Below are 15,338 nucleotides of genomic sequence, written 5' to 3' on the forward strand. Positions count from 1 at the left end.
GCCTCATCTTCCGCCTCGGAATACTTCAACCCCAGGGCATCAATGTGGACTTCAACAGTTTCCTCATTTCCCCTTCCCCCACCTCACCCTAGTTCCAAACTTCCAGCTCAGCACTGTCCCCATGACTTGTCCGGACTTGTCCTACCTGCCTATCTCCTTTTCCACCTATCCACTCCACCCTCTCCTCCCTGACCTATCACCTTCATCCCCTCCCCCACTCACCCATTGTACTCTACGCTACTTTCTCCCCACCCTCCTCTAGCTTATCTCTCCACGCTTCAGGCTCACTGCCTTTATTCCTGATGAAGGGCTTTTGCCCGAAACGTCGATTTCGAAGCTCCTTGGATGCTGCCTGAACTGCTGTGCCCCTCCAGCACCACTAATCCAGAATAGGGAGGGATGGATGACCAGAGAAATTGAGGTGTTGGTCAAGAAAAAGAAGGAAGCATATGTCAGGTATCTACTGTGGAGAAGGACATGGAAAATATACAATGTGGGGAAATAGATGGTGACATCTTGAAAATTGTCTACATTACAGAGGAGGAGGTGCTGACTGTTTTAAAATGCATAAAAGTGATTAAATCCCCAGGACCTGATCAGGTGTATCCTAGAACTCTGTGGGAAGCTAGAGAAGTGATTGCTGGGCCCCTTGCTGAGATCATCAATAGTCACAGGTGAGGGAACCAAGACTGGAGGTTGGCTAACGTAGTGCCACTATTTAGGAAAGGTGGTAAGGAAAAGCCAGGGAACTAGAGATCAGTGAGCCTGACATCGGTGGTGGGCAAGTTGCTGGAGGTAATCCTGGGGGACAGGATTTACATGTTTTTAGATAGGCAAGGACTGATTAGGGATAGTCAACATGGCTTTGTACGTGGGAAATCATGTCTCCCTAACTTGATTGAGTTTTTTGAAGAAGTAACGAATGGGCAGAGTGATGGACGTGATGTATATGGACTTCGGTAAGGCATTCTACAGGTTTCTCATGGTATACTGGTTAGCAAGGTTAGATCACATGGAATACAGGGAGAACTCGCCATTTGGCTACAAAACTAGCTTGAAGCTAGAAGACAGAGGGAGGTGGTGAATGGTTGCTTTTCAGACTGGAGACCTGTGACCAGTGGTGCACCGCAAGGATTGATACTGAGTCCACTGCTTTTCATCATTTATATAAATGATTTGGATGTGAACATAGGAGGTATAGTTTGTAAGTTTGCAGATGACACCAAAATTAGAGGTTGTCATGGACAGTGAAGAAGGTTAGCTCAGAGTACAATGGCATCTTGATCAGATAGGCCAATGGGCTGACAAGTGGCAGGTAGAATTTAATTTAGATAAATGCGAGGTTCTGCATTTAGGAAAAGCAAATCAGAGCAGGGCTTATACACCTAATGGTAAGTTCCTAGGATGTGTTACTGAACAAAGAGACCTTGGAGTGCAGGTTCATAGTTCCTTGAAAGTGGAATCTCAAGTGGACAGGATAGTAAAGAAAGTGTTCGGTATGCTTTCCTTTGTTGGTCAGAGCATTGAGTATAGGAGTTGGGAGATCATGTTGCGGCTGTATAGGACATTGGTTAGGCCACTTTTGGAATATTGTTTGCAATTCTGGTCTCCCTTCTATAGGAAAGATGTTGTGAAACTTGCAAGAGTTCAGAAAAGATTTACAAGGATGTTGCCAGTGTTGGAGGCTTTGAGCTATAGGGAGAGGCTGAATAGGCTTGGAGCTGTTTTCCCTGGAGCGTCAGAGGCTGAGGGGTGACCTTATAGAGGTTTATAAAATCATGCGGAACATGGATAGGGTTAATAGACAAAGTCTTTTCCCTGGGGTGATGAATTCCAGAACTAGAGGGCATAGATTTAGGGTGAGAGGGGTAAAGTTTTAAAAGGGACCTTAGAGGCAATGTTTTCACGCAGAGTCGTGCATTTATGGAATGAGCTGTCAGAGGAAGTGGTGGAGGCTGGTACAAGTCCATTTAAAAGGCGTTTGGATGGGTATATGAATAGGAAGGGTTTTCAAGGGATATGGGCCAAATGCTGGCAAATGGGACTAGATTAACTTATGATATCTGGTCGGCATGGACACATTGGACCGAAGGGTCTGTTTCCGTGCTGTACATCTCTATGACTCTAAGAAATATTGCCATGGTAAAACAGGAGGCAATTCGGACAGTTGTATTGATGAGGAGGTTTTGAACAGTCTGTCTGTAGTTAAAACTGATAAAGTACTCGCACTGAGTGATACATCCAAGGACAGCAAAGAGAGTGGCAATGGAAATTGTGTAGGTGCTGGTCATAATTTTTGAATTTCCTTAAGACTCGGGGTACTGCCAGAGAACTGAATAATTGCATGTTCAAAACAGGATGCAAAGATAGGCCCAGGAATAACAGTTTAGTCAGTTTACCCTCATGAGCATTGCAGAGGTGGAGACCATTTTAGAAATTAAATTGGGATCGAAATTAATAGTCACTCGGGTGAATGAGGAATAATTAAGGAAAGCCAACATGTATTTGTCAAGGGATCTGGAATGCCATGCTTGCAATTATGATTCAGGCAAGTTCAGTTGAGGCATTTAAGAGAGAATTGTGTTATGATCTGAAAAGGAAGAATATCCAGGGTTACTTTAAGAAGACTGGAGAGTAGCAGTGGGGAGCCTGCTCCTTCAGAGAGCTAGTGCAATCACAATGGGTGTAATGGCCCCTTTCTATACTGTAGTAAATCTGTGATTCGATGATTTTTAAACAGAAGTTAGCTCTGTCTTCAATCTTCCACAGCTCCTAGAGTGTTTCCATGACAGTTTCCCTGAAAGTTCTATGTTGACTCCAGCATTCACAGAAAAGGGAAAACCAGAGCTAGAATCTGAATTCTAAATCCAGGCAGAAAGAGAAGATCAAAATCAATCAAAAGATACCCCTGCAGTTTAGCAATGATTTGCTGTCCAGTCAGTCTGTGAATGGAGAGATGTATTTATCCTGGCTGTTTTGGCTAACCACAGATGTCTGGACAGAAGTCACAGCAGAGGTAAGCAATCATGTGTTCAGAATGGAGAGAAGATGAATTACCTACTGCAAACCCAAACAGTGAGTCTATCTGAATGAGTCTGAGTAAGTGGTGTGCAAACATTGGTTATAAGATGGGAGGCTACAAAAGCATCAGTTTACAAATGATCAGATGGCCATTGATAGGTATACTGTTCCCCCTCATCAACTTGCTTCAGGATAAGGGATGCATGTGGGTCAAAGACATCTGTATCTCACTCTCTACCTCATGCAATTCCTATGGCAGCCTTAATGGAGAGACAGATAGACATAGCTACCTTAATGGGATGAAAGACAGTCCAGTGGTAAATGGTTCTCCTTAATACTACCTGGAGCAAACACATTGTTCCCTTGTATTTACAAAAAAAAAAGACACTCCTGGTCATGGGTGGTCATGGGTAAAGACAGGTGGAGGAAAGCCAGCCATTGTGCACTCAATCCATGTTCTTAATGAGATTAGCGTGAGGAGTGCTGATTAGTGGTTTACTGTCAGCTCTGATTGCAAAAGTAGTGTACTCCACCTGCAGACTGGAGTAGCACATTCAATATTGAAAGGGCTATTTGTCTGTGGTTTCCCTTGTGGTTACAACAGGGACTTGAGATGATCCACTAACAGAGTATCTTGTACATTCTCTCAGATTGAAAACGTCTATTTCTCAGGGATGCATTGCATCACATCTCTCTCTATTACATTCACTGATGAATTGGCTCTGGTTCACATGCTTGTGGACACCTCACAGGGCATAGATATAGATGGCTATGATAAAGTGAAGATTATAGTCAGTAGGAAGATGGTTGGAGGTCAGGTCCATGCTGTGTACCAGGCTGATGAAGGAACTTTGGTCACAGCCATGCAAAGTCTATTGGTGATGCACAAGCAAGCAGGGCATCAGTAGGTGGAGCTACTGCAGCACTGAGTATTATATATGGGTGATGAAGGAATCCTTTCAAGCCATGACCGCATGTGCCAAGTGGATGAATGCTTTACTTCCTCCATGGAGAGTCTGGTGATCTTAATCCAAGACACTATTCAGTGCATGTTTGGCATTAGCACAAATTTGTAGATCATCACTGTCACCATGAACTCACTAAAGCAGTGGGCTAGTGAGAGGTGAATACTACCCTTGGACAGCCCTCCAGGAATACCTCCATTGAAAGAAGCAGGAAGAAAAAGAAGTGAGAAAATGTAACCTGTCACACTTGAAAGTTCTTCTCGAGACACCCCAAGGATTACCCCCCAGGAGATTCCAAATCTCTCTGCCAATGACCCAAAGTCCTCCAGCAGCAATGTTCTCAGAACAGATTCTTGTAGTGACTCAAGAGTCCTCTAGTTGCTCTGAGTCTTCTAGGTCTGCTGCTGTTTAACAGATGCTTATCATGGTCAAAGGATATGGGGTGCAGGAATCAGCAACCCGCCTACAAATCGTCTGCAGACTCTGGGAATGCACAGTAGCACCATTGGAAATATTTTAAAGAATAAAGCAGGCTGGCATTGGTGTTTGCATTGTCAGTTAAAACTAATGACCCATATTTTCCAATGACCAGACTGTCGTTATTCCAGTGTAGATGGATGCTGTGCTTAGGATCCATATGGAATACCTGTTGTAGCAGTCTCTGAAGGAATTGTCCAGGAAGTTGAAGATTCTACTGGACAATTCCCCTACACCTGGAACTCTCCTAAATTAGAGAACTCAAGACATTTCTAGTGAAATAAAGTAAATAATTGCTCAGGAAGAGTTAAATTACTAAATATGTAGTCTTTACTCCTGAGTAACTATTCAACTGACTCCATACTTAGCTCATACAGCCCCAACTTCATCTCTCCCCAATCCTTAAACCCCCAGACTCTGCCCTGACACCCCTCTCTCTCTTCAGATGACCATCTTCCAAGGTGGACTTCACGATATGCAAAAATGGAGAGTTGCCCAGCAGGGGCTGATAGCCAAGTTCGGTACCCACGAGGACAACCTCGACTGGGATCTTGGGCTCATGTCACACTATAGGTGACCCCACTATACCACACACTTTCATACATTCTCTATCGCTCTCACTCACACACACTCTCCCTCAGACACACACAAGTCTATGGGGTGAATTTGCATTTGCAGATTTGTGATTAGATTTGGGGCAGCACGGTGGCTCTAGCAGTTAGCACTGCTACCTCACAGCGCCAGGGACCCGGGTTTAATTCCCGTCTCGGGCAACTGTCTGTGTGGAGTTTGCACATTCTCCCTGTGTCTGCGTGGGTTTCCTCTGGGTGCTCTGGTTTCCTCCCACAGTCCAAAGGTGCGCAGGTTAGGTGAATTGGCCATGCTAAATTTCCTGTAGTGCTAGGTGGATTAGTCAGGGGTAAATATAGGGGGGTGGGTTTCTCTTCGGAGGGTCGGTGTGGACCTGTTGGGCCGAAGGGCCTGTTTCCACACTGTAGGTAATCTAATCTAAGTTCCCTATGGTAGGAAACAGGCCTTTGGCCCAACCAGTGCACACTGACCCTCCGAAGAGTAACCCACCCAGACCCATTTCCCTCTGACTAATGCACCCAGCACTATGGACAATTTAGCATGGCCAATTCACCTGGACTGCACATCTTCAGCAACTGGAGGAAACCCACGCAGACACGGGGAGAACGGGCAATCTCCACACAGTCGCCCAAGGCTGGAATCGAACCTGGGACCCTGGTGCTGTGAGGCATCAGTGCTAACCACTGAGCCACCATGCCGCCCAGAATGTATTTGCAGATACATTCTATTTTGTTCAAAAAGCACACAAAAGCGGTCAGTCAATGTGACATTTTATAAATTCCTATTTTGGAAATAGAACCAGTCTGACTCAAGATTGGGATTTAGACATACTCTATGCATTGTCTGAGCTGAGATGTCACCTTTGTTCTAAACTGATAAAAACTTTAGTTATCTCAGAATTGTGACTTGAAAGAAGTTCTGGGATTTACGTATTCATCAATCAAAACCTGCGTCCCCATTCTAAGTGATTGAGGACTTTATTCAATACATTGCATGAGTTGTATGACAATTTGATCTTTTACTATAAATTCTGTGTCCTATGATCCTACCCCACATGCTATCTAATGAAGGACCAGTGCTCTGAAAGCTTGTGCTTTCAAATAAACCTGTTGGACTATAACTTGGTGTTGTGTCATTTTTAACTTTGTCTACCCAGAATGGAATAGAACTGTCCCAATTCAGATCCACTCCCCTTACTCTGGAACCAACATACCCTTCCGCCACTTTGAAATTACCACTTCCAACCTTCCTGTCTCCAGCTCCATGCTCTCAGCTATCAAATTGGTATGCTACCCATCTGCTCCATTCTCCTGGCACCCTACCCTTTACTGACTTGGCATTTTATCTATCTGATACCTTACCCTCCTTTCCATTTGGCATCCAGCAACATGCCACCCTATCCTCCCCTCCTAGCACCCCAATTACATGTATATACCTTTACTTTATGTACTTAATGTTTGACAACAGATATCAAAGAAGCTATGAGTGATTCTGAACCTTTTAATTCTAGAATGTGACAGCAATACTGCTGTGAAAAAACTGTAACATGAAAAAAATGTCAGAATGGAAGTACAGTTCCACATTTCTGAGACAAACTTGATCATAATCTCCTGGCAAAATGCAAAGCTTTCTCCATTCACAAAAACAGGGGCAGAGTGTTAATCTGTGTGGAATAATTTCTTTTTCACATACCTACTTCATCTCTTGGTTAGAACCTTAAACCTGATTCCCCTAATTCCTGTCCAACAGCTAATGGAACAAGTTTTCTTTGTCAACCAAATTTAAACCTATCATAATCCTTGATCAAATCTCCCTTCAATCTTCTGGACTCAATATTCAGTTCAATGACGTTAGATCATGAACTCTTGCCATTTTATTCCATTTTCTTTGATTGCTTTTTAAAATCTTGATTCTCCCTTCATACCTTTCCTTGATATTCAGATACCAGGATCTTCAGGATCCTGCCATCTCGCTTTTTCTAGATAAAAGGTCCATTGCTTCTTCACTTGTCACTATGGTCTTGCGCTGTAAAATGTTGTGTCATTCCATGCTGTTCATCTGATTATAGAAGTTTCTCTTTATTCTTTCACTTGCTTAAGACCTACAACATTTCTAAAATTCTGAAGAGAGTTTACATACCTGAAAAGGTAGTTGAATTCAACAGCTGTGGTGGTAACTATGCATTAGCTGGGAAGTAAGTGAGGACTGCAGATGCTGGAGATCAGAGCTGAAAATGTGTTGCTGGAAAAGCGCAGCAGGTCAGGCAGCATCCAAGGAGCAGGAGAATCGATGCTTCGGGCATGAGCCTGAAGAAGGGCTCATGCCCGAAACGTCGATTCTCCTGCTCCTTCGATGCTGCCTAACCTGCTGCGCTTTTCCAGCAACACATTTTCAGCATTAGCTGGGAAGTCCCAAACTGACCCTAGCATGTGTGACTTTGTGGTTCTAACCCTTTGGAGGCAGAGTGCGGTCAGCCAGTCAGAAAAGGCGAACATGGCAGTAGGCCCAGGATGAGATCAGCACTGGAAACTGACAGCAAAGCTATCTGGGGCGGCTTGTCATCAACGTCGAGAGTGGGAAGCTAGAAAAGCACAGCAGGTCAGGCAGCATCCGAGGAGCAGGAGAACCAAGTTTTGGGCAAGAGCCCTTCATCAGGAATGAGGCATCACTTTCTCCTTCCAGCTTGTCATCAAGGCCAGTCCAGCAGGCCACAGCATAAAAGAGGGTAGTTTCAATGTGGAGGTCAGGAAGATTCTCCATGCAGGACAGGAATGGTCCTTAATACCAGCAGGGTCCACAACATACCAAGGCAGGATAAGGTCTTTGATAGGCCACTTTCCTGATCCTGACTTAATTAGCTGAGTAAGGAATACTGAGTGAAGCTCTATAACCCATACCTCTCATCTGATTAAACAGCCACCTCCAACATTTTGCCATTTCACAAGACCAGTGAATTTTGCCAGTAATTCTGATTTTCTCTCAATAGATACTGCCAGATTTGTTGAATATTCCCAGCATTTTCCGTTGTATAGACATTGGTAACACTAATTTGTGTGCAAATTTGGTTTTGTTACCTTAGTTTTAGTTTCCTTATCAATGTGTGAAATTCTACCAGAAAGGGAGATGCAGTTTTTGGATGTGAAGTGCGTAGCATGTCTGCAAAGTAGTGGCAGTAGAGGAAATACAATTTTATTGTTGCTATATAATAACAGCTGGTTGGCTAGATATTTTCTAACCAACGTGTGCAGAGATATTATTACACACCACGAGAGCAAGTGGGACATGAACTCAGGCCTTTTGGCTCAGAGGTATGGACACTATCACTGTGGTACTGGCAAAAGCCAATGGGTGCCACATTTAAAGAGAAGACAGCACAATTAGAGGATGAAGAAGTCCTAACAACAGTGTACTGGAAACATTTAGAGGAAAAGAAGTGCCCAGGCTCAGTGAAGGCCCAGGTTCAAAGGGAGAGGGATATCCTTACGAGACCAGCAAGGCAGTCCAATGGGGCATGATCAAAGGCAACAAGGAAATTGATCCTGCAGACATGGTAGCAATGACCTGATGTGACCAGGAAGGTTGAGTGGAGAGTATAACATTTAGCTCCCATATTTGAATGTCATGAAAAGTTGTCCAGGAATGTAAGAGGGTGTCCACTCAATCATTGACCTTTATCAGGCACCAACATTCAGATTCAGAAACATAGTAGTGTACCAATGGAGAACATTCATCAAATATAACTGACTACTGCATTGCAAATACTGAATGTGTGATTGCAATAAAATTAAGGTTTCCAGCAAAATAGGTCAGTATTAAACAATAATTGGCAGCTATAACGTGTATTTCTGTGTTTGCAGAAGAGAGAAAGGAGGTAGACTTATAGATGTACCACAATCTGTGGCCTGACTCCAGTTAGGCAGGAGGTGATGAAGCTGACTAGTTGGTAGCAGCACAGCCTGTATTGCTGATGGTGAGATGGGAATTGTACACTGAAACTAATGTGAACAGTGATTATTATACCATCTCTTTAACTTTTCCAATTGATGAAAGCTTATGTTATGTTCCCTATGGGCGAAAACAAAGGAATACAGTCTTACAATCTATTCCATTAACTTTCTTATACTGTTGCTACAGTTATTGAGATACAATATTAAAATAAAGATCTAAAATTAACAATTATGTTATCTTGTCACTTTTTATTGTCAACATACCATTGGTCTGTGTCTGCCAAACAGCATCAGCTATTCCCCAAAGACAAGGGAATACAAAAAATACTGGCATTTGTTCTGGTCGTGGATTCCATAAAAACAATGCAATTATTGATGCAAGATTCGTGATGGTTGCTGTGACATGAAACAAACAAATAAAAATGGTTCAACATTATTATACAAATTTGCACTAAATCTTCTTAGCACATCATAATGGGTTGCAACTATACACCATAATGTCCACCAAGCCATAACTTACTCTAATTTTGAACTACCTCAACATTGCCAAAAGCCTTAAACAACTGATAATCATAATTTCACACCCCCTTGAAAATCAAAGCTAATGCTGCAAGCATTGAAATTGCAGTATCTGAGGCTTTACTGATGACATCATAGATAGCTGTCGGCATCAAAAATAGTGCAGGCCAAAAATAGAAAATGACACACACACTGTCCTTGCTTCTTTCTGTTCTCTTCACCTTTTCTTCCTGCCCAGTTTGTCTGCCCCCTGCATTTCAGCCTCCTATTGCTGCTGCCTCCTGCACCGCTCTTTTTACCACTCCCTTTCATTTACCTCACTCTTATAGCTATTCCCTCAGATTCGCTTAGCCAGTTTCCTCTATTCTAGTTACATTTTCCAGTTGACATCACTCTGTTTAGTGCCTTCACTGTTCTCTCCTGCCTCCTGTCACCTCCAGTCATTGGGGAATCTAATCTAATTTAATCTAATCTCAGTCATCCTGCGATGAAAGAAGCTGCAATGTGAGTTAGGGGGAGGGGAAATGCGAGGAAGCAGTGAAGATAGCAGAGGAAGCAGAAGAAAAGGGAGCAGTGGAATGTATTTGGGACAAGAAACCACAAATGAAACTTAATGTAGAGAAGTGTGGAGTGATTCACTTCAGTAGGAACAACTCAGAGACAACATTAAATAAAAGGGTAACACTAAAAGGGCTGCAAGAGCAGAGGAACCAGGGTGTCGTTGAATGTGGAAGGACAGATTGAAAAAATGACTACTACAATATATAAATATTCTGGCTTGACAATTAGGGACATAAAATATAAGTGCATTGAGGTTATGTATAAGACACTAGTTTGCTCTTAACCGGAGTACTGCATCCAGTTCTGGATTCCACACATTAGGCAGAATGTGAAAAGTTTGAAGAGAGTGGAGAAAAGATTCAAAAGAATGGTTCCGGGAATTATTTGATTTAATTTATTATGAGAAACTTCAGCTGCGTGGACAGATTAGAGAAATCAGGTGTGCTTTACTTGAGGAAAAGATTGAGACAAAATTTGATGGAGATAGTCAAAACCAAAATGATTCTGGCCAAATAGGTTGGGAAGAACTGTCCACATTGGTAATAGAAGCAAAGTGATATGAGGAAAAATTATTGCTCGACAAGAGGTTAGGATCTGGAAAATGTTGCCATAGAGTATGGTGGAGGCAGGTTCAACTGAGGCATATTGGACATTGGATTGCTCTCATAAAGGAAAAATGTGCAGGGCTACGTGGAAAAGGCTGGGTAGTAGCATTAGGTCAATAATTTCTTCAGAGAGCTGCTGTAGACAAAACAGATCAAATGACCATTTTCTATAAAAGTGGCAAGTGTGATGGAAGAATTTTTTTTTAAACGATGTGCAGTTAGGGTCTGGAATGTACTGTCTAGAAGTGGAGACAGCTTCAACCAAGACATTGAAGAAGACATTAGATGATTTTTTAAATAGAAATAGTTTGCAGGTTTACAGGCAAAGACAAGGGAATCGTTCTAATGGCCATTCAGAGAGCTAATGCAGACATGATGGGCTGAGTGGCCTCATTCAACACAGTAACAATTCTCTGACTCTGTGCCTCTAAACCTAAGTACATTCTGATCCGATACTGCACTGATTTTGAAGATACGGACTTTGGGTATTTTCGAATCAACGTGTTTAGCAATGTTATTGCACACCTCCAGAGCAAGTAGGACTTGAACCCCGGCTTCCTAATGGTAGAGACACTACCACTGCACACAAAAGCCTTGCCTGTGAACGGAAATATTTTTCCGTCAACTTGTTCAGTGATGTTACTACACATCTCTGGAGCAGATGCAGCTTAAACCCAGGTCTCCTGGATCAGGATTAGGGACACTACCACTGAGAACTCATAGATATTTTAAATGAACCTATTTAGACGTATTATGACATACCTCTGGTGAAAATGTGACTTAAACCAGGGTCTTCTAACTCAGACGTAGGGACGCTATCATTGCACCACAGGAATTCTACGAATATCAGGGAACTCAGATATTTCCCTGATCAATCTGCTCAGAGATGTTATTACACTCCTTTAGAGAAAGTGGGGCTTGAACCTAAATGCCCTTGCTCAGAGTTGGAGACACTATCACAGCATCGCAAAAGCCCTGCCTGAGAATTGAGATATATTTTAGTCAACTTGTTCAGGGATGTTACTACACACCTTTGGAGCAGGTGAGACTTGAACCCAGGTCTCCTTCATCGGAGATAGGGACACCACCACTGCACCACAGGAGCTTCCTGGTAACCCAGATATTTCTAACCAACCTATTCAGATGTATTATGACACACCTCTGGTGAAGGTGTGACTTGAACTGTGTCCCGTAATTTAAAGGTAGGGATACTACCACTGGCACCAGAAGACCCCACTGGGAAGTCACATATACTTTCAATCCAGCAGCTCAGAGATGTCATTACACACGTCTAGAAAAAGTGAGATTTGAATCTGTCTATTATTACACACCTCTGGAGCAGATCCTTAGCCTGCTGGACAAACTTTCCTCATTCCTGAAGAAGGGCTTATGCCCGAAACGTCGATTCTCCTGTTCCCTGGATGCTGCCTGACCTGCTGCGCTTTTCCAGCAACACATTTCCAGCTCTGGAGCAGATCCGACTTGATTCCAGGACCTTTGCCTCAAAGGTAGGGACACAACCTTTGGTTTCAACGGGAGTTAAACCGGAAGTCTCCTAGCTCAGAGGTATGAGTCTAAACATTGTTGTGGAACACTTTTGTGAACTTGACTTGGCCCAAGCCTGATTTTATGCGATAAAGTTCTCACAGGCAGAAAGAATTCTTCTTTAGCGTCTTTGAAGGGCTCATTCATTACATTTGGATTAGTTGCTTATTTGCTCTTTCAGGCTGCTGCTTATGTTCCCACAATTTTTGTGTGTTTTCAAAATGTAAAAACGTATTTTCTTGTGTGTGATATTACAGCACTGTTGGCTGCCTTTACAACATTTGTGCTAAAGTCATGTAGGATTGTCTTCTGGATTGACAATAAGGACCAGGATAAGAAGGATCTGGAATAATAAGAAGGAGGTGGAGGCATAATCTATAACATTGCTGTAATGAGGAACCAGCTCTTCACAACCAATTAGGCAAAAATAAGTCCTGCAGAAGGAGGTTTAGCATGAAGGCAAGCAAAAGCGGGTGTAGCATCAATCATCAAGTTCCTATCTTCTAAAGGACAGTTTACTGAAGATTGCATCATTTGTGTCATTCGTCTCATCTTACAATACTTTGCTCTAGAAGCCAGGTCCCATTGCATAAATTAGCCTGTTCTCATTGTTTGCAGCAGCATGTTAAAATTATAGCAAAGTGAGGGCTGGACTACACTGAAAGATTATAATTAGGTGACAGTATGAATCGTAACAATCAGGATTGTTCAAATGTTGCTGTTTTGTAGGTGAGATAAATCATCCAGATGATGTAATCTTCAGTAAACTGTCTTTTGTCAGTTAGGAATTGGTGATTTATACCACTCCTGCTCCTTCTCTTCATGCTGTTCCTCCTCCTGCTAGATTTTTTTGTCTGTTTAGGTGGTTATAAAGGCTACTTCCCTATGATAGCAATGTTGCCGAACCTCCTCCCTTTCATTCCAGATGCTTTTATTCAACGTCTTTGTCTTCAAACAACAAAGACAAAGGTAATTTCAGTAGCTAAGAGCAAGTACCAGATAATCTTTGCTGTTTGTTTTTTAGTGATATTCGACTTGGCTTACAAAACAGATTTGAACATTCCAATGAGTTTAGTTATAAGGTTTATAATCTAACAACTCACCAAAGGCAAACAGTGGAATTCGCCCAGTATACTCTGAGAGTTTTCCAAACATCACAGAGAAGATGGAATTTGAAGCACCAAAACAGATCATAACATAACCAACAAATTGTATTCCAATTGTACAAGTGACATATGCCTGTGGTTAGAAAATAAAGAATATGAGTATCAGTTAAGTCTACATGATTTGGTATTCTGTCAATCAGAGAATATTCCTTTTAAATCTACTTTGTTTCCAACTCCCAAAGCTTTACGAATCTATGTCACAATATTATCTCAATGGCTTTCATTTTTGGAAAATCGTGGTTTAACATACCTTCAACTTATTCACTTATTCTTTCAGCATTCTACACCAAACTCCATCAGATCCATGAGGTTTGAATATATCATAGCCTATTACTTTCACTACTAAAGAAAATTAAATCCATTATGTTCATCCCAGAGCTGAAGACTTGATCACATTGGTTTTTGGGTGAAGGGCTTATTATATGCAACTGTGCATCTGATCTTGGTAATGTAGATATTACCACAAATGTCATGCTGCCTGCTTGTCAGCGTCATTGTGGTGCGCAGCCCGCTGTGACATTCAGAGCACAGTATGTACTTGAATAGCATGCATTTCAGCTAGCCTGCATTTCTTAAATGCAACTCGCAAATTTTAAAAGTGAGGTGCATTCTGGTTCTAACAGCTCGTAGAAGTATTTGAAGATGTATTACAGAGAAGGAATAAACACTCCAATGGAGGAGAAGACAGATGGTTACCAAGTTCGCAGATGTATTGTTGATGGTCTTAGCAGAGGAAGTAGCAAATCAGGGAAAAGTCATATTTCACAGTAGGATGGGGTCTTCAAGGCATACACTACACATAGAATAGTGGAAGGTAGTCACAAATGTCAATATAAGGAGCCTGGCTCTGAGGATTTGGCTACGGTGCTGTAAAAACTACAGTGACCTTATCAGTGACTAAAAGTCAGGGAATGCATCTTCAAATACCATCTTCTATCTCCTACATCAGCAACCCCCACATGATTTGATGCTTCACACCCCATTAGTTATTCATAAGCTTAACATTTAGATGTTACAGTTCACTCTCAGACTCTTAACAATGATGGTATCTTGCAGGTTCCAAATATTGCTGGGTCATCAGCAATGAGAAGTAATTATCCAAATGCATTGAAACAAACTTACTGATACTCTTTATTTCTGTTATTGGACAAGGTTACTCTGCGAGTACAGCAAGTTAGCATCAATGTGAGTCTGCATTATCACATCATTTGTGTCTTTCAGTTGGACACAAAAGCAGAAATTGCAGGAAAAACTCAGCAGATCTGGCAGCATCTATAAAGACAAAGCACAGTTCTGAAGATGAGTCACTGGACCTGCAATGTTAACTGTGATTCCTCTCCACAGATGTTGCCAGACCTGCTAAGCTTTTTTCCAGCAATTTCTGTTTTTGGTTCTGAGTTTCAACATCTATAGTTCTTTCGTTTTGTTATTTAACATTTCAGGTTCAGTGAATCTTCTTCAGAACTTCTTCTTTCATTTGGACAATTGGCTTAAATCAGCAGATGTCATTACAGTTGAAGTGTACAGTTAAGAAATTCACCTTTGAAATATTTAACATCCAAATCAATGAATTGAATAGAGTAGAGGCAGGTGATGTTTTGAGAGGAGTAAAGTAAGTGTGGGACCTTTGGACGATGTAACTGGGCAATTGATAAGGGGGAACAGGGAAATGACAGATAATTTAAACCAATATTTTGCATCAGTCTTCACCATTGAGGACACTACAAACACCCCAAAGATACCACAAATGCAAGGTTATTCAAGAAGGGAGGAGGGATAAACCAGGAAACTGCAGATGAGTCAACTTAACCTCAGTGGTGGACAAACCATTGGAAGCAATTCTGCAGAACAGAATTAATCAGCATTTAGAAAGGCAGACATTCATCCTGAATAAACAGCATAGGCATTTCTTTCAGGGGAAGTCATATGTGATTAATTTTT

General features: G+C 42.0%; 1 protein-coding gene across 3 annotated transcripts in view; it reads right to left on the bottom strand.

The window, feature by feature from the left end:
- Nucleotides 1-15,338, bottom strand: part of unc93a (unc-93 homolog A) — a 90,401-nt gene that overhangs the window by 4,480 nt on the left and 70,583 nt on the right. For all 3 annotated transcript variants that reach the window (XM_043696276.1, XM_043696277.1, XM_043696279.1), the window contains 2 exons: nt 13,335-13,470; nt 9,266-9,397 (listed from right to left, as the gene is read on the bottom strand). In XM_043696276.1, the coding sequence (XP_043552211.1) occupies nt 9,266-9,397; nt 13,335-13,470 (268 nt within the window). The remainder of the gene's footprint in view (nt 1-9,265; nt 9,398-13,334; nt 13,471-15,338) is intronic.

The sequence above is a fragment of the Chiloscyllium plagiosum genome, chromosome 9 (assembly GCF_004010195.1).
Source record: "Chiloscyllium plagiosum isolate BGI_BamShark_2017 chromosome 9, ASM401019v2, whole genome shotgun sequence".
Taxonomy (NCBI): Eukaryota; Metazoa; Chordata; class Chondrichthyes; order Orectolobiformes; family Hemiscylliidae; genus Chiloscyllium; species Chiloscyllium plagiosum.